This window comes from Aquarana catesbeiana, linkage group LG11 (assembly GCF_042186555.1).
Source record: "Aquarana catesbeiana isolate 2022-GZ linkage group LG11, ASM4218655v1, whole genome shotgun sequence".
Taxonomy (NCBI): Eukaryota; Metazoa; Chordata; class Amphibia; order Anura; family Ranidae; genus Aquarana; species Aquarana catesbeiana.
The window spans coordinates 4281925-4305109 of NC_133334.1; the positions used below are offsets into that span (position 1 = coordinate 4281925).

General features: G+C 49.6%; 1 protein-coding gene across 5 annotated transcripts in view; it reads left to right on the forward strand.

Moving 5' to 3' along the window:
• Positions 1-23185, forward strand: part of SOX6 (SRY-box transcription factor 6) — a 507467-nt gene that overhangs the window by 222015 nt on the left and 262267 nt on the right. For all 5 annotated transcript variants that reach the window (XM_073603957.1, XM_073603956.1, XM_073603959.1 and 2 more), the window contains one exon: positions 9956-10166. In XM_073603957.1, coding sequence (XP_073460058.1) covers positions 9956-10166 — 211 coding nt within the window. The remainder of the gene's footprint in view (positions 1-9955; positions 10167-23185) is intronic.

A 23185-nucleotide genomic window follows, 5' to 3' on the forward strand; every position in this document is an offset into this window, starting at 1 on the left:
CATGGTGGTGGCAGCATCATGTGGTGGGGATGGTTTTCTTCAGCAGGGACAGGGAAGCTGGTCAGAGTTGATGGGAAGATGGATGGAGACAAATACAGGACAATCTTAGAAGAAAACCTGTTAGAGTCTACAAAAGACTTGAGACTGGGGCGGAGGTTCACCTTCCAGCAGGACAACGACCCGAAACATCCAGCCAGAGCTACAATGGAATGGTTTAGATCAAAGCATATTCATGTGTTAGAATGGTCCAGTCACAGTCCAGACCTAAATCACATTGAGAATCTGTGGCAAGACTTGAAAATTGCTGCTCACAGACGCTCTCCATCCAATCTGACAGAGCTTGAGATATTTTACAAAGAAGAATGGGCAGAAATGTCCTCTCTAGATGTGCAAAGCTGGTAGAGACATCCCCAAAAAGACTTGTAGAGAAAGGGGGTTCTACAAAGTATTGACTCCGGGGGGCGCCATACAAATGCCCCTCCCCCCACACTTTTCACATATTTGTATCATTTATCATTTTCCTTCCACTTCACAATTATGTGATACTTTGTGTTGGTCTATCACATAAAATCCCAATAAAATACATTTATGGTTTTGGTTGTAACAAAATGTGGGGAATTTCAAGGGGTATGAATACTTTTTCAAGGCGCTGTAGGTTTGGAATTCACATCTTTGCTGCTCCCCAACTTCAGGAAAAAACAGTGAAAGTGTTAATGTGGTGATGTCGGTGGCTCCGCCTCCCCCGCGTGTTCGGGGGTCACTTCGGATGGAATGTTTATCAGCTGAATTCCGTTAAACAAAACACTCGGATAGTTTGTATCCGACGGGAAGAGGATTTTGTGATCAGAACAGACAAAGTCACTTCCAAATCGCTTTCACTTTCGCAGTGATTGAACAATGGCGGAATTTTATGAACCCAAAATGTGTTGCGCTGTTCCTTTTATAGCGTGATACACATACAGGCGATTCAAAAATAAATTCTAAATCGATTATCAATAAAATGTCAAAAATCCGTTTATAGAGAGCGGATAGTGAGAAAACCAATCATCCCTAAAACTTACAAAACAGCACTTTTCAGGTGCCGACACATTAATCCATCAAATCTAGAAAAACAAGCGGTGTTTATGGATAGTGATCGATCGATCTCATACATATCTTTTATGTGGCAGCTTGAAGTAGTAATCTCAGCATTTCGCCTTTATCTGGCTTCATCAGGGGGCATTTTACTGCAAACAGCAGCTGTATAAAAAAAAAATAGCACAAATTGTGATGATAATATTAAACAAGCACGCTAAAAAATGTTTAATATTCTCATCTTCCAACCAGTCTGGGGAAGACCCTTTTCTGTGACCCCCCCCCCCCCCCCCGATGTACAAAGCCAGCTCCATAAAGATTTGGTGTGACCAGTTTGGTGTGGAGGAACTCGAATGTCCTGTACAGAGCCCTGACCTCAACCCTACTTTTGGAGGACTCTTGATATAAGGTCTTCTTATCCAACATCAGTACCTGCCCTTATCCCTGGGGAACACCTTAGGGATGAGGTTGTCTCATCTCAAAGGTGTTTAGTAGGTTTGAGACCATGGGGGAACTTGGGTGTCCTGCACAGAACCCTGACCTCGACCTTACTGAACACCTTTGGGATGAGTTGGGACATTGATGGTGAGCCAGTTCTTTTTGTTGGTGCCCAACGTGGGCAAACAAACCAGGTCTTCTCATCTAACATCAGTACATGACCTCACTAATGGACACAGACACCCTCCAAAATCTTATGGAAAGTCTCCCCAGAAGAGTGGAGGATGTTGTAGCCACAAAGGGGGCAACTCCATATTAATGGCCATTGCAGAAGGGGTACTCCATAATAATGGTCATGGGGGAGACAAGGCAATCTTATATTAATGACCATGGGGTGGCCAATCGATATTAATGACTATGGCTTTGGAATGAGAAGCTCCTACATTCGTTCCCAGGTCTGTACACCCGCTGTGCCCATTATGAGGGGTTCTCACCATCCCTGTGCTGAGTTCCCGGGTCTGTACACCCGCTGTGCCCATTATGAGGGGTTCTCACCATCCCTGTGCTGAGTTCCTAGGTCTGTACACCCGCTGTGCCCATTATGAGGGGTTCTCACCATCCCTGTGCTGAGTTCCCGGGTCTGTACACCCGCTGTGCCCATTCTGAGGGGTTCCCACCATCCCTGTGCTGAGTTCCTAGGTCTGTACACCCGCTGTGCCCATTATGAGGGGTTCTCACCATCCCTGTACTGAGTTCCCGGGTCTGTACACCCGCTGTGCCCATTATGAGGGGTTCTCACCATCCCTGTGCTGAGTTCCCGGGTCTGTACACCTGCTGTGCCCATTATGAGGGGTTCCCACCATCCCTGTGCTGAGTTCCCGGGTCTGTACACCCGCTGTGCCCATTATGAGGGGTTCCCACCATCCCTGTGCTGAGTTCCCGGGTCTGTACACCCGCTGTGCCCATTATGAGGGGTTCTCACCATCCCTGTGCTGAGTTCCCGGGTCTGTACACCCGCTGTGCCCATTATGAGGGGTTCTCACCATCCCTGTGCTGAGTTCCCGGGTCTGTACACCCGCTGTGCCCATTATGAGGGGTTCCCACCATCCCTGTGCTGAGTTCCCGGGTCTGTACACCCGCTGTGCCCATTATGAGGGGTTCCCACCATCCCTGTGCTGAGTTCCCGGGTCTGTACACCCGCTCTGCCCATTATGAGGGGTTCTCACCATCCCTGTGCTGAGTTCCCGGGTCTGTACACCCGCTGTGCCCATTATGAGAGGTTCCCACCATCCCTATGCTGAGTTCCCGGGTCTGTACACCCGCTGTGCCCATTATGAGGGGTTCCCCCCATCCCTGTGCTGAGTTCCCGGGTCTGTACACCCGCTGTGCCCATTATGAGGGGTTCCCACCATCCCTGTGCTGAGTTCCCGGGTCTGTACACCCGCTGTGCCCATTATGAGGGGTTCCCACCATCCCTGTGCTGAGTTCCCGGGTCTGTACACCCGCTCTGCCCATTATGAGGGGTTCTCACCATCCCTGTGCTGAGTTCCCGGGTCTGTACACCCGCTGTGCCCATTATGAGGGGTTCTCACCATCCCTGTGCTGAGTTCCCGGGTCTGTACACCCGCTGTGCCCATTATGAGGGGTTCCCCCCATCCCTGTGCTGAGTTCCCGGGTCTGTACACCCGCTGTGCCCATTATGAGGGGTTCTCACCATCCCTGTGCTGAGTTCCCGGGTCTGTACACCCGCTGTGCCCATTATGAGGGGTTCTTACCATCCCTGTGCTGAGTTCCCGGGTCTGTACACCCGCTGTGCCCATTATGAGGGGTTCCCACCATCCCTGTGCTGAGTTCCCGGGTCTGTACACCCGCTGTGCCCATTATGAGGGGTTCTCACCATCCCTGTGCTGAGTTCCCGGGTCTGTACACCCGCTGTGCCCATTATGAGGGGTTCTCACCATCCCTGTGCTGAGTTCCCGGGTCTGTACACCCGCTGTGCCCATTATGAGGGGTTCTCACCATCCCTGTTGGGTTTATAATTTATTTTATAACACAGAGTGTGTGCCAAGGACACCCCAAGGTGGGTGGGAACTCTGGGAAGGGAGGAGAGCAGTTGGGTTAGTAAAGTGAAGAGTATTGTGAAGGTTTCTCTGGAGGTCTCATCACCTCCACCCAGAACTAAATCACCACTTTCCGGTGTCCTCCCATCTGACGCCACAAACAAATTCGCTCTCTAAGATTTGGTGCCATGGCCAAAAATATACACATCCCCTCCCCCAGACTGCGCTCAGATCCGGAACGCCTCGATACATTTCGCATCAGTTTGTGAATCTGCAGAAAATAATCACCGAAATCCGGGAAAAACAAACACGTTCCGATGTTCAGCTTTGATTCATCTGATGTAATTTGTTCGGCCAATTAGATGATCAATTCCTACTCCGTTGTGTAAACGACCCCTCTTCCCTACGTGGCGTCTCCCGCGCCTCATCCGCCTACAATTCCCGGGACGGCCGGCCCGCTTTTTACATACACGGCGCCAAAAAAGTAAATATCGCGCTCCTTCTTCAGATCCGTCGCCATTCTTCAAACATTTATATTTTGGGATAAAAGCATTAATAAGAGGAAAAAAAAAAAAAGAAAAAGAAAAAGAAGTTGGCGCTTAATATTCATGGGAAGGCGCCACACAAAAGCTGATTATCATTTCCAATCTAATGGCGGATTTCTTGGAGAGAGATGACTATTAGCAGCAGAAGACGCTTTTAATTTGATCTTTTTTTTCTCTCGTCCTTCTTAATTGATGGTGTATGTAAGTGATCAAAGTTGGCTGATTTGCATAGCGCTCTACATCAAACACTCAAACATTCTCTGGGGTCCTCATGAAACACTTGCCACTGCAAAACAGAGCGAGCGCCAACGGGGGGGACAGCGCTCGGGGGTTGGCGGGGCCCCCAAATCCAGCAACCCGCGCGCCGTTTTTAACGCTGACGGCGCCGGTTTTGGTTGTGCGATCTGCCAGATTCCTGTGTTTCTTTTTTTAATTTATTGGTTGTACAATTCTGCCCTCCTCGACTTTTATCTTTTACTCCGCCCCTCCCCCTTCGTAGAGTTCATTTCTATCCTCCACATCCCGCCCACTGCGCCAATTGTTAAGCCGATGTCCGATGTACCGGCTCCTCTCCGGCACCGACACGGCTTACCCTGATTTCACTGCACACTGTGAGCTTCTCACAGGGAGAGCCCATCTCTGGTTCCTGCCCGGAAGGCATCCAGCATCATCCAGCCCTCCTCAACCCGACTGTCCCTGGCCCCGCCCCTTTCAAGCGTGGAGGGTCAGCAACATGTGTTTGTTTGGGCAGGGCAGCCAATCAGAAATTTTGGGGCCCCTTTCCAGGGCTTTAGGCCTGGGCCCCCCCTGGGCCTGACCCCTTCACATCAGAGTTTACCCCTTTCATTAGGGTCCCCAAAGTTCCTTACATCAGGGTCCCTAGTGTCCTTTCTCCTCTCATCAGGGTCCCCAGAGTCATCGCCCCCTTACATCGGGGTCCCAAGAGTCCCCTCTCCTTAAATTGGGGTCCCCAGAGTCATCATCCCCTTACATCAGGGTCCTAAGGGTCCCTTCTCCTTAAATCAGGGTCCCCACAGTCATCGCCCCCTTACATCAGGGTCAAGAGTCTCTTCTCCTTAAATTGGGGTCCTCAGAGTGATCGCCCCCCTTACATCGGGGTCCTAAGAGTCCCTTCTCCTTAAATCAGGGTCCCCAGAGTCATCGCCCCCTTACATCAGGGTCAAGAGTCTCTTCTCCTTAAATTGGGGTCCCCAGAGTCATCGCCCCTTTACATCAGGGTCCCCTCTCTTTAAATCAGGGTCCCCAGAGTCATCGCCCCCTTACATATGGGTCCTAAGGTTCCCTTCTCCTTAAATCAGGGTCCTAAGGGTCCCTTCTCCTAAAATCAGGGTCCCCAGAGTCATCGCCCCTTTGCATCGGGGTCCCCAGTGTCCCTTCTCCTCTCATCAGTGTCCCCAGAGCCATCGCTCCCTTACATCAGGATCAAGAGTCTCTTCTCCTTAAATCGGGGTCCTCAGAGTCCCCCCTCCTAAATAAGGGTCTCCAGACTTCATCCTTACATCAGAGACCCTATAACTCCCCTTACATCAGGGTCCTCCAGAGCCCCCCTCCTTAAATCAGGGTCCCGAGATTACCCCATTACATCAGGGTCCCAAGAGTCCCTTCTCCTAAAATCAGGATCTCCAGAGTTCATCTTTACAGCAAAGACCCCATAGCCGCCTCTTACATCAGGGTCCTGCAGAGCCTCCTCCTTAAATCGGGGTCCCCATAGTTCCGCCCCCCCCTTTACATCATGGCCCCCAAAGTTCCCCCTCCCTAAATCAGGATCCCCATAGTTCGTCCTTACATCAAAGATCCCATAGCCGCCTCTTACATCAGGGTCCCCCAGAGCCTCCTCCTTAAATCAGGGTCCCCAGAGTCCCCCTTTCATTAAGATCCCCAAAGTCACCCCCTTACATTGGGGTCCCCAGAGCCCCCGTTACATCAGGAAACGCAGAGCCCACTTACATCAGGGTCCCCAGAGCCCATTTCCTTTCAGTAGGGTCCCCAGAGTTAGAAGGGAAGAGCAGAGGGGGGTAAGGAGAGTGAAGAGGTGTATGAGAATAGGGGGAGTGTTGTGAAGACCCCATCACTGTATAGGTTTGGAGAAACTTCCTCCTCCTCCTCTGAATGCCGGGGCCTGGGGGAGGGGCAGGAATGTGATCGGTTGCTAGGACATGGGTGGTCCTAGTAACCAAACTCTAGCGCTGAGAACAGCGGGCGGCGGTGAATGCTGTCAGCTCTGATTGTGGCAGCAGAGACACTGACTGGGGATTTGGACGTGTGAGGGGGGGAGGGGGGATTTGGACCCAGCAACAACTAGTTGGGTTGGGGTCTGTTCCCCTCTCTACATATGTAAGGGTCCCCCCCTCCCCCAGGGTGGTCTGTATGCAAATGTACCCTAAGAACGCCCACTCCTCCAGACTGATATTTGCATAACTCCTCCCACGAGCCCGCCCACTGCTTATATCAGGACTGAAGGCTCCGGAGAGGAGTACTGAGGCCGGGGGCGGGGATGTTTTCGGGAAGTCATTTACAGCCCCCTGATGGCTCCTCCCACCAGCCATGATCTGCCTGCATTGCATAGAGAAGCTCAGAGACCCGGTGATGACATCATCAGGTCTAAAATAAGGAATGTAATGAAAATGGAGAGGTTTTATTTATGTCATATCAGGATGGGGGGGGGGGGGGGGGGTGGGGGGGGGGGGGGGTCAGGGAACATGTTCTGTGCAGGGCCCTCCTAATCCTCTTGTATTATATTGTCTTATAACTGTATTGTCTGCCTTTTATATTGTAAAGCGCTGCGTAAACTGTTGGCGCCATAGAAATCCTTAATAATAATAATAATAATAATAATAATGTGAAATAAGCTTTAAAAATTTCTGTTGAGTTTTTATTTCTGTCTGTGATCCAGTTGTGGAGATTTCCCCTCACTTCCTGTCTCTGTGACCCCCATACAGGAAATGGGTGCCGTTGTCACACAGAGAGAGCATTGATAACATTGTCAGTGACCGCCTCCAATCAATATTTGTGTGTTTTGTCTGCTTCCATGTTGGAGAGATTTCTTATCATTTCCTGTCCAGACAGGAAGTGAAGGGGAATCCCCTAAATGGGGACACGGGCAGCAATCAAATCTAGACAGAGCGTCTGCCCCCCTCCCAGTGTCGGTGTTCTGCCGAGAAAGTTCCGCTCGACGGATAAGGACCCCCCTCTACTGCGCAGGCGCTGCGATTGTGCAGTAGGATCCGGCGGAAATAGCCGAATAGAATAGCTGAAAATCAGCTGTACACGGCGCCTGTAAGAGGGCCCCTCGCTTCGCTCGCCACGCTTCGGCCACGGCCTCACTTCGCTCGGCTCTTTTAGATTCCCCCTCTAGGTCCACTTGGATGGTGGGGAAGGAATCTGGACCCAGAGCGCAGGCGCCGTGTACAGCTGATTGAAGCATTTGAGCTTCAGCTATCTCCGGCGGCTGACATTAGTACGTACTGCGCAGGCGCTGCGCCTGCACAGTACAGGGGGGGGAACTTATCTGCCGAGGGAACTTTCTCGGCAAGACACCGGGACAAATGTCACCTAGAGCCCGAGGCCAACATGCCAAACTGCACCCTCAACCCCCCCAAAGATGTATGAGCGTCATGTGTCAGCAAAAATCCCCCCCAAAAATTGAGAACTAACCTGCATACTTCCCCCCTGAGCATAAATCCCAGGAGTACAAATCTACCCCCCCTGCTGAAATCCCCCCTCCCAGCACAAATCTTTGCTCTCCATCCCCCAAATCCCCCCAACACAAATGCTGCTCCCCAAAAAAAGTCACCTACCCCTCAAATTTCCATCCAATAAATTTCCAAAAACACCCCCCCCCACTCCAAATCCCTCCTCCTAACACAAGTCCCCCCTCCACTCCCCAACAAAAATTTCCTCTGCTCACATAATTCTCCCCCCCCCACCATATCACCTTTTCTAACAGAAACCCCCCAAATCCCCCCTCCCAACACAAATCCCCATAAATCACCACTCCTAGCAATTCTTACCCCCTGACACCCCCTCCCCCCCAAATTGCCCCTCCCAACACATCCCCTCAATCTCCTCGCAGCTCCACCCCCCCCCCACCTCACACAAAACCACAGCCCCCAGGGCAGTCGCCTCTCCTGCCCACCCCTTGTCCCAACCCTGATCCCTACTAACACGAATTCCCCCCTCCCAGCGCAAATCCCCCCCCCTTTCATAAATACTCCCAGAGTCATCCCTACTAGCACAAATTACCCCTCCTCCCAGTTCAAATCTGCTCCCCTGCGTAAACCCCCCACCAGCACAAATCTTCTCTCTCTCCAAATCTTCCCCACAAAAAAAATCCCCCCTCCAAGCACAAATCTTCTCCTCACCCACTCCGAATCCCCCCTCCCAGCAGAAATTCTCCCCCTAATCCCCCCTCCCAGCAGAAATTCTCCCCCTAATCCCCCCTCCCAGCAGAAATTCTCCCCCTAATCCCCCCTCCCAGCAGAAATTCTCCCCCTAATCCCCCCTCCCAGCAGAAATTCTCCCCCTAATCCCCCCTTCCAGCAGAAATTCTCACCCTAATCCCCCCTCCCAGCAGAAATTATCCCCCTAATCCCCCTCCCAGCAGAAATTCTCCCCCTAATCCCCCTCCCAGCAGAAATTCTCCCCCTCAGCAGAAATTCTCCCCCTAATCCCCCTCCCAGCAGAAATTCTCCCCCTCAGCAGAAATTCTCCCCCTAATCCCCCCTCCCAGCAAATATTCTCCCCCTAATTCCCCCTCCCAGCAGAAATTCCCCCCTAATCCCCCTTTCCCAGCAGAAATTCCCCCCTCCCAGCAGATATTCTCCCCCTAATCCCCCCTCCCAGCAGAAATTATCCCCCTAATACCCCCTTCCAGCAGAAATTCTCCCTCTAATCCCCCCTCGTGGGCAGAAATTATCCCCCTAATCCCCCCTCCCAGCAGAAATTCTCCCCCTAATCCCCCTCTCAGCAGAAATTCTCCCCCTAATCCCCCTCCCAGCAGAAATTCCCCCCTAATCCCCCTTTCCCAGCAGAAATTCCCCCCTCCCAGCAGATATTCTCCCCCTAATCCCCCCTCCCAGCAGAAATTATCCCCCTAATCCCCCCTTCCAGCAGAAATTATCCCCCTAATCCCCCCTCCCAGCAGAAATTATCCCCCTAATCCCCCCCCCGCAGAAAATCCCCCCTCCCAGCAGAAATTCCCCCCTAATCCCCCCTCTCAGCACAAATCTTCTCTTTCTCCAAATCTTCCCCTCAAAAAAATCACCCCTCCAAGCATAAATCCTCTACTCCTCAAATCTTCCCTCCAAGCACAAATCCCCCCCCCCCCCACTCCCAGCAGAAATCCTCCTAGTACAGATTCCCTCCCCCCTCTACCATATTACCTCTTCTAGCACAAACCCCCCAAATTCCCCCTCCTAGCACAAATCCTCTTACCCTCCCCCCCAACCCAGATCCCAAGAAATCGCCATTCCAAACCCCTAACCCCCCCCAATTTCCCCTCCTAGAACAATTCTTATCCCCTGACACCCCTCAAATTCCCCCTCCAAACACAAATCCCCCCCAATCTCCTTGAGGTGCCCCCCCCACCTCACATGATACCACAGCGCCCCAGGGGCAGCTGCCCCCTTCTGCCCACCCCTTGTCCCTGGTGACAGCAGTCAGATCTCAGACTGGGAAGAAGGTAAATGCTGGCTGTGGTAATAGTGATATAACAGCTCCAATGTTACCCTGTACATTGTTACATTGTTGCTGGATTGTGCGTCTGTTTTCAGCGATTTAATGCTAACGGCGATTTTATTTATTTTTTTGTCTTGGCAGGACTCAGACAGCAATAAACTGCGCTCCCTCTATTCCTTCCGAACCACGTCTACCTCACCACACAAGCCTGACGAAGGAGCTCGCGATCGCAGCGATCTGATGACCAGTGTCAATTTCGGGACGCCAGAAAGACGCAAAGGCAGCCTGGCCGACGTGGTGGACACCCTGAAACAGAAGAAACTGGAGGAAATGACGAGGACGGAACAAGAGGGTGAGCGCGGCAATGGCCGGGGGCGGGGATTAAACGCGGGTTACCATGGCAACGCCTCCTGGAAACACCAGGGTGACTGACATGTGTCGTGTTGGCATGGCGAAACTTTCCGTCTTGTAGGCTGAGCGGTTTGGGGTGTAGGAGGGGGGGGGCGCCTGTCGCGGCTCTGGACGGCCGATTCGCTCTTATCTGCCGTTTGTGGCGGCGGTCGGCGCGGCCGATCCGCACAGCCCGCGTCCAGCTGTACGATACCGGAGACGGTTAACCCTCGGCAGGCGCTTGATTAGGGAGCGCGGCTCAGATAACAACAGCTGGAAATGTATGTCGCAGGCTGGCAGCGGCGAGCGCCCTGGCACCGCACTGGCGCCTCCCTCCCATCAATAGCAGTTTGTGTGTTTCCGAAAAACAAAAAAAAACTAGAAATCGACCATGAAACAATTCGGCTCGGACGGTGACGCTGACCAGATGCTGCTGACAGTAGATCCGGGCGCCACGGCGGGTCATGTGACCCTCAGATTCCCGCCATCTCTGCTGTACAGGAAGTGATTGGTGTAAATTGTTACAAAGTTATAGATGAGGAGGGCGGAGGCGGAGCCACGCGTCCTCCCCGCCCCCACACATTTCTTATAAATTCAGGACAAGCTTCTACTTTCTACCCACCCCCAACTTCTCAGTCCAATTAGGACCACCCTCTACCTTCTACTCCCAAATTCTCAGTCCAAGAAGGACTACCCTCTACTTTCTACCACCCCAAAGTCTCAGTCCAATTAGGACTACCCTCTACCTTCTACCCCCCAACTTCTCAGTCCAAGTGGGACTACCTTCTACCCCCACCTTCTCAGTCCAAGACTACCCTCTTCCTTCTACCCCCCCCCCACACTTCTCAGTCCAAGCAGGACCACCCTCCCAACTTCTCAGTCCAAGCAGGACTACCCTCTACCTTCTACTCCCAACTTCTCAGTCCATGCAGGACTACCCTCTACCCCCCTCCCAACGTCTCTGTCCAAGCAGGACTACCCTCTTCCTTCTACCACCCCCCCACTTCTCAGTCCAAGCAGGACTACCCTTTTCCTTCCACCCCCCAACTTCTCAGTCCAAGTGGGACTACCCTCTACTCTACCCCCAACTTCTCAGTCCAATCAGGACTTCCCTCTACTACCCCCCCCCCACTTCTCAGTCCAAGCAGAACTACCCTTTACCTTCTACCCCCAACTGCTCAGTCCAAGAAGGACTACCCTCTCCCCCCCTGCCAACTTCTCAGTCCAAACAGGACTACCCTCTTCCTTCTACCCCCCAACTTCTCAGTCCAAGCAGGACTACCCTCTACCCCCCTCCCAACATCTCAGTCCAAGCAGGACTACCCTCTTCCTTCTACCCCCCCCCCCAACTTCTCAGTCCAAGTGGGACTACCCTCTACTCTACCCCCAACTTCTCAGTCCAATCAGGACTTCCCTCTACTACCCCCCCCCCCCACTTCTCAGTCCAAGCAGAACTACCCTTTACCTTCTACCCCCAACTTCTCAGTCCAAACAAGACTACCCTCTTCCTTCTACCCCCCCCCCCCCCACTTCTCAGTCCAAGCAGAACTGCCCTCTACCTTCTACCCCGAACTTCTCAGTCCAAACAAGACTACCCTCTACTACCCCCCAACTTTTTAGTTTAAGCAGAACTACCCTTTACCTTCTACCCCCAACTTCTCAGTCCAAGCAGATCTACCCTCTACCCCCACCTTTTCAGTCCATACAAGACTACCCTCTTCCTTCTTCCCCTCCACTTCTCAGTCCAAGCAAGACTACCCCCCCCCCCCCCAACTTCTCAGTCCAAGCAGGATTACCCTCTACCTTCTACCCCCAACTTCTCAGTCCAAGCAGGACTACCCCCCCCCCCCAACTTCTCAGTCCAAGCAGGATTACCCTCTACCTTCTACCCCCAACTTCTAAGTCCAAGCAGGACTACCCCCCCCAACTTCTCAGTCCAAGCAGGATTACCCTCTACCTTCTACCCCCAACTTCTCAGTTCAAGCAGGACTACCCTCTACTACCCCCCTAACTTCTCAGTTCAAGCAGGATTACCCTCTACCTTCTACCCCCAACTTCTCAGTTCAAGCAGGACTACCCTCTACCCCCCCTCCCAACTTCTCAGTTCAAGCAGGATTACCCTCTACCTTCTACCCCCAACTTCTCAGTTCAAGCAGGACTACCCTCTACTACCCCCCTAACTTCTCAGTTCAAGCAGGATTACCCTCTACCTTCTACCCCCAACTTCTCAGTTCAAGCAGGACTACCCTCTACTACCCCCCCAACTTCTCAGTTCAAGCAGGACTACCCTCTACCTTCTACCCACAACTTCTCAGTCCAAGCAGGACTACCCTCTCCCCCCAACTTCTCAGCCCAAGCAGGATTACCCTCTACCTTCTACCCACAACTTCTCAGTCCAAGCAGGACTACCCTCTCCCCCCCCTCCCAACTTCTCAGTCCAAGTAGGACTACCCTGTACTTTCTACCCCCCCAACTTCTCAGTCCAAGCTGGACTACCCTCTACCTTTAGCTGTCCATGAACGCACATGTGCAGCGATTGGGTGTTAATGCCCCCACCCACTTTTCTGCTGTACATATGTGCTATGCAGGCAACAAGAAGTTCGAAAAAAAAAGTGTGTCTGCCCCACCCGCCTCTATTACATCTCTTGCATGATTGGCAGGGAAAGGTAAGTTCGAAGGTGAAAGTCCAACAATTTCCGGAGATGATGTCTTATGTGACGCAACAAATGAATAAAGGGTTGAAATGTGCAAAAAATTAGATTTTTTTTTTAATTAATAATATTAAATGGGATAAAATATTTGATGCCCCCCGGCAGTCGCTGCGCTGACCCCAGTAGAGTATTTGGAGGGTCGCCGGCCTGATCGCGGCGTTCTGCATTCGTAATAATAGTTAGCGGAGTCCAGGAATTGATATCTATAGATTTTTCAAGAATGATCAATAATGTGTATTGTGTTTGGACGCCACTATTCAGTAGACAATCGTTTCTGTATCGCATCTGACGCGCGTTCGTGGGCTTTATGAGAACAGGTTGCCCCACAGGCAGAGAGTCAATGGCGCGATGTGGGGGGTTGGGGGTGTCTGAGGCTAATAAGAGTTCACAGGAGTCTGAAGACCCCCGATGGGGGGGAGGGGCTGTGCGGACGTGAAATGCCGATTGTTGGAGAGAGAACAGAGATTGTGCGCTGTGGTCGGAGTAGACATGTGGGTGGGGGTGGGGGGGGAGCAGCAAGCATACAGTATTGCAGTCAATGATAATGGCAGTAGGCTCTTAAGAGGAATAATGAGGCCGGGGGCTGTGATGTTGTCAGGAAGCTCTGTACAGCCCCCCCACCATCCATGATCTGCCTGTAGTGCATAGACATGCTCAGAGATTATGACTTAGAATAAAATAAGGTATGTAAAGAAAATAGAATTTATTGAAAAATGTTGATGGGGGGAGGGGAACCAGGGAAGGTAAATTATAACCAGATAAAACTTGTACTCAGTGACCAGCCTGTGAACACTTCTAGTCCGGACTTCTTCACCTCTGACCTTATCATAGCGCCATCTGCGCCTTTGTGATTCCTGTCACCTTTCTGAGTGCGAATTTCCTGAGATGACTTATCTGTTGGCACCGAATAGAAGATAGAAGCTTTATCTATCAGATGGCGTGCAGCGCTGGTACATAGGAATGAGAGGGGAAGCTGAGTCAGTGCTGAGAGATTCACACCGATCCCCACGTAGACCTTCCGGCTGACCACCAGTCTGAAATCAGCGGAGTTCCCCTTGTTTATTGTAAATTGTATTATTTATTTTGTCTGCAGGAATGATATTAATGGAGATGTCAGTTAACCCAAACCCAACCCAACCTGGGAACCCCCAACTCCCAACAATACAACCAACCCAAACCAACCTCAGCGCCCTACATTCAACCTATCCTGGGTACCCTGCACCCAACCCATCCTGGGTACCCTATACCCAAACCCAGCCTGGGAACCCTACTCCCAACTCAACCCAACCTGTGACCCTACACCCAAATCAACCCACCTTGGGACACAACAGCCAACCAAAACCAACCTCAAATGCCCTACATTCAACCTCCTGGGTACCCTGCACCCAACCCAGCCTGGGAACCGTACACCTAAATTAACCCAATCTGGGACCCTACACCCAACTAAAACCAACCTCAATACACTACTTTCAACCCCCTGGGTACCCTACACCCAACCTGGGAACCCCCAACTCAACCCAGCCTGGGAACCCCTAACTTCCAACTCAACCCAGCCTGGGAACCGTACACCCGAATTAACCCAACCTGGGACCCTACACCTAACCAAAACCAACCTCAGCACCCTACATTCAACCTAGCCTAGATATCCTACACCCAACCCATCCTGGGTACCCTAAACCCAACCCAGCCTGGGAACCCCACTCCCAACTCAACCCAGCCTGGGACCCTACACCCAAATAAACCAAATCTGGGTACCCTACACCAAACCAAAACCAACATGAATATCCTACATCCAAATTATCCTGGGTATCCTACACCCAAACCAACTTGGAAACCCTACACCCAAATTAACCCAACCAGGGTACCTTACACCAAGCCAAAACCAACCTCAATACCCTCCATCCAACCTATCTTGGATACCCTACACTCAACCCAATCTGGGAATCCTACACCCAAAACAACCCAACCTGGGAAACCTACATCAAACCAAAACCAACCTCAATACCCTACTCCAACCTTTTCTGGGTACCCTACACCCAACCCAACCTGGAAACCCTACACCCAATTACCTAACCTAGCTTTGGAACCCTACTCAACTCAACCTGGGTACCCTACACCCACATGAACTCAACTCAGGTACCCTACACTCAACCAAAACCAACCTCAATACCCTACATCCAACCTATCCTGAGTACCTTACACCCAACCCAACCTTGGTGTCCTACATTACACCCAATCTAAATACCTGACACCTAACTGAACCCATACTGGTAAGGTGTCAGTTGTAATGTCACTGTTGCTGGATATTAACCTTTTCATCAGCGAAACTCGGGGTCTGCCAATGCTGACCTCCTTCTGACTCCCATCCTGATCCTCTGGCTTCAATTGTTCCTGAGTCACCTTCTTGGAACAAGTGTGCAGGTTGGGAAAGTCAGGCATGACAGCCAGTCAACTAACATTTTCAGAAGTACCTGGCCATGCCATGGCTAAGCAGGTTTATCGGGAGCCTTTTTCTTACAAGAACCTTGTGTTGTGATTTCTCCTGGATTTATGCTAAACAGTCCATGCTGGGACTTGTAGTCCTCCAGCCTGGGTCAGGATCTTGGCCAGAATTAAATAAAATGAATCCCCTCCCCCAATCTTCAAATTCACAAAGTAAGTAAGAGGTCCCGGTGGGTCAGGAGAGTGAAGCGGCTAATGAGAAGTCAATTTGAGGGTCCGTGATTGAGAAGGTCAAAACCAACAGGTTTGTGCCCAGGGGGGATTGTGCCCAGCTGGTGAAATGTGGATGCTGCAGCAGTTTATGCGGTCAAGTGGCGCTCGTCTTGCGGGGAACGTCTGTTTGGAAAGGCTGCTGCGAGTGTCGTGGCATAATGTGCAGCTGTTTTCATCTCTCTTTAATAATAAAGCTCCAGCCGGCCCTGTTTCCTGTTCATCGCACCGCCAGAGTTCCACGCCCGCCGCATGCTTTTGATAAGTACCCCCGGGCGCTTCGCTGATCAATAAATAATGTATCTGTGGCAGAGATAACAGATTGACATCATTACTGAGAATTAAAATGTAATTTCTATCTCGGAGGATCCACCGGTGAGAATCAGACGATGAGACTTCTTCCAGATACTTCTCAATATAATAAAGTGTTCCCAACCTATTCCGTCTATCAATGTGTGCCGCGGACACATGGCAGAGGACGGAAACTTTGTCTGACTCCGGTCTGAACGGCAATTAAGATGGGATGAAATTTCGAAATACATCCAGTACAGCCTCTTATCTATTTCCTGGTTGTTAATAAGTGCAACAGGTGCCCTACACTCTACATGGTTACCCTACATCCAACCCAACTTGGGTACCCTACACTCAACCCAAACTGGGTATCCTACACTCAACCCAACCTGGGTAGCCTACACCCAACTCAATGTGGCTACCCTACACCCAACTCAACCCAACCTGGGTACTCTACACCCAATCCAGGTACCCTACATCCAACCCAACCTGCCTACCTTACACCCAAATGAATCCAACATGGATACCAACAAAAAAAAAACCCAACCTGGGTGCTCTACACCCAACCTGGGTACTCTACAGCCAAATCAACCTGGGTACCCTACGCCCAACCTGGAGACCCTGCAGCCAACTCAACTTGGGTACTCTACACCCAATGCAGGTACCCTCTAGCTAACCCAAACCAACCCAGGTACTATACACCCAACCCAGCCAAGGAACTCTACTCCCAACCCAACCTGGCAAACCTATACCCAAATTAATCCAACTGGGTACGCTACGCCCAACAAAAACCAACCTCATTGCCCTACATCTAACCTATGCCGAGTACCCTATAACCAAACCCACCTGGGCACCATACACCCAACCCGAGTACCCTAAACCCAACCCAACCTGGGTACCCTACACCCAACCCAACCTGGGTACCCTACACCCAACCCAGTCTGCGCACTCTACATCCAACCTAGGTATCCTCCATCCAACTCAGCCTGACTACCCTACACCCAACCCACTCTGGGTACCCGACACCCAACCCAAACCAACCTGGGTACACAGCACCCTCACAAACGATGAACCTCTCTCTGGAAGAGTGGGAGCAGAGATATAGTATCATCCAAGTAGCTTGGTGTACAGACAACTGTGATGTCATCATGTCACGTGGTGAAAAGACATCTTATCCTGGCAATACAATGTATGAACCCGCTTTGTGGGCGGTCCTGTCGTTCCCCTCCCCCACCCAGCATCTTTTGATTGGAAAATCAAAGAAGCTGGATGGAAAATTGTTGGCCAAACAGTGCCTGCATCAAATCAGATCTATCTATCTATCTATCTATCTATCTATCTATCTATCTATCTATCTATCTATCTATCTATCTATCTATCTATCTATCTATCCTTCCCCATATTTTGTAGCAGTCCTTCTCTCTGTATCTCTGGTCCCATCTATATATATATATATATTCCTGTATTGGTGGCAGGCGGCTCTTTCTGTATCTCAGACTCCACTATTCTCGCCCGCTCTTCTCTTCTGTTGTTTCATCTCCATTGTGCAGTTTTTGTTCCTTTGATCCGGTCGTCTCTCTGCGCTGATGACCGCCGGCGGGTAAGAGGTCTCTTTGATGAAGATAATCGATACCATTTTCCTCTTTTTGACATTTCTGAGATCTGAAAGGGTTTTCTCAGGGAGGAGACGGCGGAAGCCGGGAAAGGTTGGGGCACAAAGTGATATTTACCAATCGGCGGGGCTTTTGTGTTCCGGGCTGAGACCTCGGCGATGGGTGGATAGGTGACCCGCGATCAGGTGATCGATCTGCCGCTAAAGGGTGAACTACGGTGGACTCTGCGGGGATTGCGCCGGCGTTTGGCGGAGATGTCTGCGAAGCAGAGCCGCGTCCTGTGACAGTCGCATCCGTCATTCCGGAAAGATCTTTTGTTGCCAAACTGCTGCCAGCTCGGCACTCATCTCGCCTCTAATTGGGTGGGTGCTCTAGTGGTTCCCTTCAGAGGAGATGCCAGGCCGGGTTCATGGAACAGTTGGCGTGACGAGCCGGAGCAGCGTGTCACCTGGCACCGTTCCGTAAACCCTTTAAGTGCCAGAGGCCGAGGGAGGCTCCGGTCGGCGGCAGACCTGGCATCTGATCAGCCGCACGCCGAGCCGGTACCGGGGAGCTACAGATCTCAGCGCCTCCTGCTGGTTGGTGACACCGGGCTGTCCCCAAATCTGCAATAACTGTCAGAACGCTGTACGCCGCTGCATTTCTCGCTCGCGGCCGATTCCAAGTGATTCTGAGTAGCAAACCGGAAGGCAAATTGTTAAAGATGAACTCGGCACAGATGAGACATTCTATACAAAATACAAGCAGTGTTACCTGAATGTGTACCAGCGTCAGCAGTCTCTGTACAGCCGAGCTCAGACTAGGGCAGGGAGAGACATCACAAAGAGCCAATCGGGTGTGCTGCCCTGCACGGAGCATGCTGATGGGTGGAGAGAGCAGAGAGATAAGTTCATCAGTCTGCTGATTCTTCTTTTACTGTCTGGGGGAGGGACAAGACCTGTGAGTGTTGCTTAGCTGCAGCAGAAAAAAAAAATCAGGTCAGGGCTGTGCTGTGTAGTAGAGCTGTGTAAATCTCGGGACCGCATGGACAGGTAAAACGGCTCCTAAATATGTATTTGATTTGTGTATTTAGATTGTTCGTCTGTTGATGATCCCACACCCAGCGTGCAGATAATGAGCTCTGCCTTCACTTGCTGCATGCTTGTCCCGGGCCAGTGACCCGAAAATAATTGCAGCCGGAGACAACCAGCCAATCGGCATTTTCAGGATCCAGTGACTGTAATAATAAAACAATATTGCAGGTTTTGTATTTTTTAGCGACTTGGATTTAAATCCCAACGTCTTTTTCTGCATACACACTACTGGGGATTGCTGCTACTTGTAGTTCTTCAACAGATTAAATGTTTACATTTATTTTTTTTTTTTTCCACACACACAGGGGGTAAAATTCTCCAGCATGCTGGACAATGTCTGTAAAAGTTCATTTCTTCTCACCCGTCTCACTATGTGATCATCAGCGATGGTTCTGTTTTAGTCGAATTGCCGGTCAATATTGAGCCCCGGTACGATCGATCATGTTAGGATTACCGCCTCCCAAGATTGGTCAGGTACACTGATTACTAATAATATTCTAAAATCGCGGGATCCGCCCACTGAACTGATGGATAGTGACAGGGCTGACCCAAGACATTGTGCTGCCTGGGTCCAAGAATGAAATTCTGCCCCTCCCAAGAAAAAAATCATGGCCATGCAGCAAAGAGACATTTCCATATAGTAAAGAGACAGCTCAGTCTAGCAAAGAGACATCCCCCGTCCAGCAAAGAGACATCCCCCGTCCAGCAAAGAGACATGCCCCCTCCAGCAAAGAGTCATGCCCCCTCCAGCAAAGAGACATCCCCAGTCCAGCAAAGACATGCCCCCTCCATCAAAGAGACATGCCCCCTCCAGCAAAGACATGCCCCCTCCAGCAAAGAGTCATGCCCCCTCCAGCAAAGAGTCATGCCCCCTCCAGCAAAGAGTCATGCCCCCTCCAGCAAAGAGACATGCCCCCTCCAGCAAAGAGACATCCCCAGTCCAGCAAAGAGACATGCCCCCTCCAGCAAAGAGACATGCCCCCTCTAGCAAAGAGACATGCCCCCTCTAGCAAAGAGACATCCCCAGTCCAGCAAAGAGACATCCCCAGTCCAGCAAAGAGACATCCCCAGTCCAGCAAAGAGACATCCCCAGTCCAGCAAAGAGACACCCCCCTCTAGCAAAGAAATCCCCTTCCAGCAAATACATGCCCCCTCCAGCAAAGAGACATTCCCAGTCCAGCAAAGATACATCCCCAATCCAGCAAAGAGACATCCCCAGTCCAGCAAAGAGACATCCCCAGTCCAGCAAAGAGACATCTCCAGTCCAGCAAAGAGACATGCCCCTCCAGCAAAGAGACATCCCCAGTCCAGCAAAGAGACATCCCCAGTCCAGCAAAGAGACATGTTCAATCCAGCAAAGAGACACCCCCTCCAGCAAAGACATCCCCTTCCAGCAAATACATGTCCCCTCCAGCAAAGAGACATGCCCCCTCCAGCAAAGAGACATCCCCAGTCCAGCAAAGAGACATCCCCAGTCCAGCAAAGAGACATCCCCAGTCCAGCAAAGAGACATCCCCCTCCAGCAAAGAGACATCCCCCTCCAGCAAAGAGACATCCCCCTCCAGCAAAGAGACATCCCCCTCCAGCAAAGAGACATCCCCCTCCAGCAAAGAGACATGCCCCTCCAGCAAAGAGACATGCCCCTCCAGCAAAGAGACATCCCCCTCCAGCAAAGAGACATGCCCCTCCAGCAAAGAGACATGCCCCTCCAGCAAAGAGACAAGACCCCCTCCAGCAAAGAGACAAGACCCCCTCTAGCAAAGAGACATGCCCAAAAACATCAGCTCAGCTCACAGGTATATGAATTGTGCCGCACCACGAAAGCTCCCTCCTTCCTCTTCACCGCCACCAACCAACTAAGCTCTGATAACCAACTAAGCTCTGATCCCGGCTCAGTGATGCAGTGTCGTTGGGTGCTCCTGCTGTTGAAGCCCGTGCTGTTCCAGGACCGGGAGAGCTGATCCACCCCCCACCCCGCTCCCCAGCTTTGCCCCTTGTACTGCTGCGGGGCGGAGCATGATGCAAGGATGACACTGCACACTAGAAGGAGGGAGCCTCAGGTCCTCGGGCAGTGCACCCCTGTTGCCGCCCCTCTTTTTTTTTGCACAAGGGAAAAATAATGTTGTCGCCCCTCTTAAAGTGCCTCGTGGGTCCCATGGACCCATGATGGGGCTGGCCCTGGGTAGTTAGGACTTTGGTCAGCTTGCCACATCGCCTGCAGTCCCGCCCGCGAGGATCCCTTCACCTGGCTATCTCAGGCACAGACGCTTGACATATGCCACGCCAACACACCAAGTTCAACATTCAAAAAGTTATACTTTGCTGCGTTTATCACTGGAAGGGCAGCCCACTTAGTGCAGCTCGAAAATGCGCACAAAACATGCAAGAACGCAGTGCCCGCCATTGTGCGCCATAGTGTGAGCGGTGAAGTGTTCATTGGAGCGGAGGACTCTTTTACTGTTCCACCTCTAATGAGAAGTTTTTTCACATTATTTTTATATTGGTATATGAAAAAAAAGAACAGACCGCGAACATCGGACACCATGTGACGGATGGGGGGGGGGGGATGGGCATTTCGAGCTCATCTTTATCAACAACCCGAGGAATTTTTTCGGTTCATTTTTTTAAATATAGCAATGAAGCAATAGACGTGGCGTAAAAAAAAAAAAGAGTAGGCCGCAAACGACAAGTGCCGTGATTGGTCGGTGATATGGCGAATTAAAAGATGTAAGAAAATATCTTTGCCTTTACCAAAACCTGCGCAATTTCATTTTTTTTCTTTTTATATTGTGTGAAAGACTGGGTGAAAAAAAATAATAAAAGAAAGCCGCAAACTTCGGATGTTGTGATTGGGCGCGGATCACGAGACGTCACAAAATGCTCCGGTCTTTATCAGCAACCCAAGCGATTTCCTGTGCATTTTTTTTTTATATAGTAGTAAAGTAAAAGACTTGGTGGGAAAAAATATGCAGTAATCATAGAACGCCGTGATTGGGTGGAGATTGATCGGACCACAAGATGTTTACGAACGTCCCTCGTTTTTATCAATAAATCTGAGGGGTTTCCTGTTTTTTCATTTGTTTTTTCGTTCCAAACTAATTTTATTGACAAAAGTGAACATAATACAGATGTTTTATTTTTTTAATATTTTTTTTTTATATAGTAATAAAATAAAAGATTTGGTGGAAAAAAAAATGAGTAAGCATCGAACGCCGTGATCAGATGGTTCACAGGACAGTGCGGTACATATATCTATATATATCTATATATATCTATATATATATATATAGATATATCTATATCTATAGATATATCTATATATATCTATAGATATAGATATATCTATAGATATAGATATATCTATAGATATATCTATATCTATATCTATATCTATATATATAGATATATCTATATATATATATATATATATATAGATATATCTATATATATAGATATATATAGATATAGATATATAGATATGGATATAAGATATGGATATATCTATCTGTATCTATATATCTATATATATATCTATATATAGATATATATAGATATAGCTATAGATAGATAGAGATATGTTTCTCTATATATGTATATGTATATCTATCTATCTATCTATCTATCTATCTATCTATCTATCTATCTATATATATATATATATATATATATATATATATATTTTATATATCATTTTTTATTTATTTATATATATATAATAGTAATAAAATAAAAGATTTGGCTGGAAAAAGAAACAAGCAGGCCACAAACATTGAACGCCGTGGATTTTGTTTTTATTTTTTATATATACTAATAAAGTAAAAACCATGTTGGAAAAAAAGCAAGAAGGCCTCGAACATCGAACGCTGCAATTTGGCGCAGATCAGGCGGATCACAAGATGTTCCAACATTCCCTCATCTTTATCAATAATCCCGAGCGATTTCCTGTTTATTGCAATGAAACACAAAGTATCCAAATCCATTTCCCGTCTTCTCCTTTTTTTTTTGACAGTAATAAAGTAAAAAACTTGGTGGAAAAAGTGAGCAACGCCTCGAACATCGAACGCTGCGATTGGGCGCGGATCTGGAGGATCACAAGCTGTTACAACATTCCCTCGTCTTTATCAATAATCCGATTGATTTCCTGTTTATTTTGATGAAACACAAAGTATCCAAATCCATTCCCTGTCTTCTGCTTCTCCGTCCACAAAATATCAATAACCCGAGCGATCGCTTGTTATGTAGTAATAAAGTAAAAAACACGGTGGAAAAAAAACGAGTAGAAAAACTTTTCCTTGTTTTTGAAAAAAAAAAGAGTAGATTGCGAACATCGAACGCTGTGATTGAGCGCAGATTGATCAGATCGCAAGATGTTCCAACATTCCCTCATCTTTATCAATAATCCGAGTGATTTCCTGTTTATTGCGATGAAACACAAAGTATCCAAATCCATTTCCTGTTTTCTGTTTCTCCATCCACAAAGGATCAATGATCAAAGGGATTTCCCATTTTTATTTTTTTTTAAATTTTTATACAGTAAAAACTTGATGGAAAAAGTGAGTAATCCTCGAACATCGAACGCTA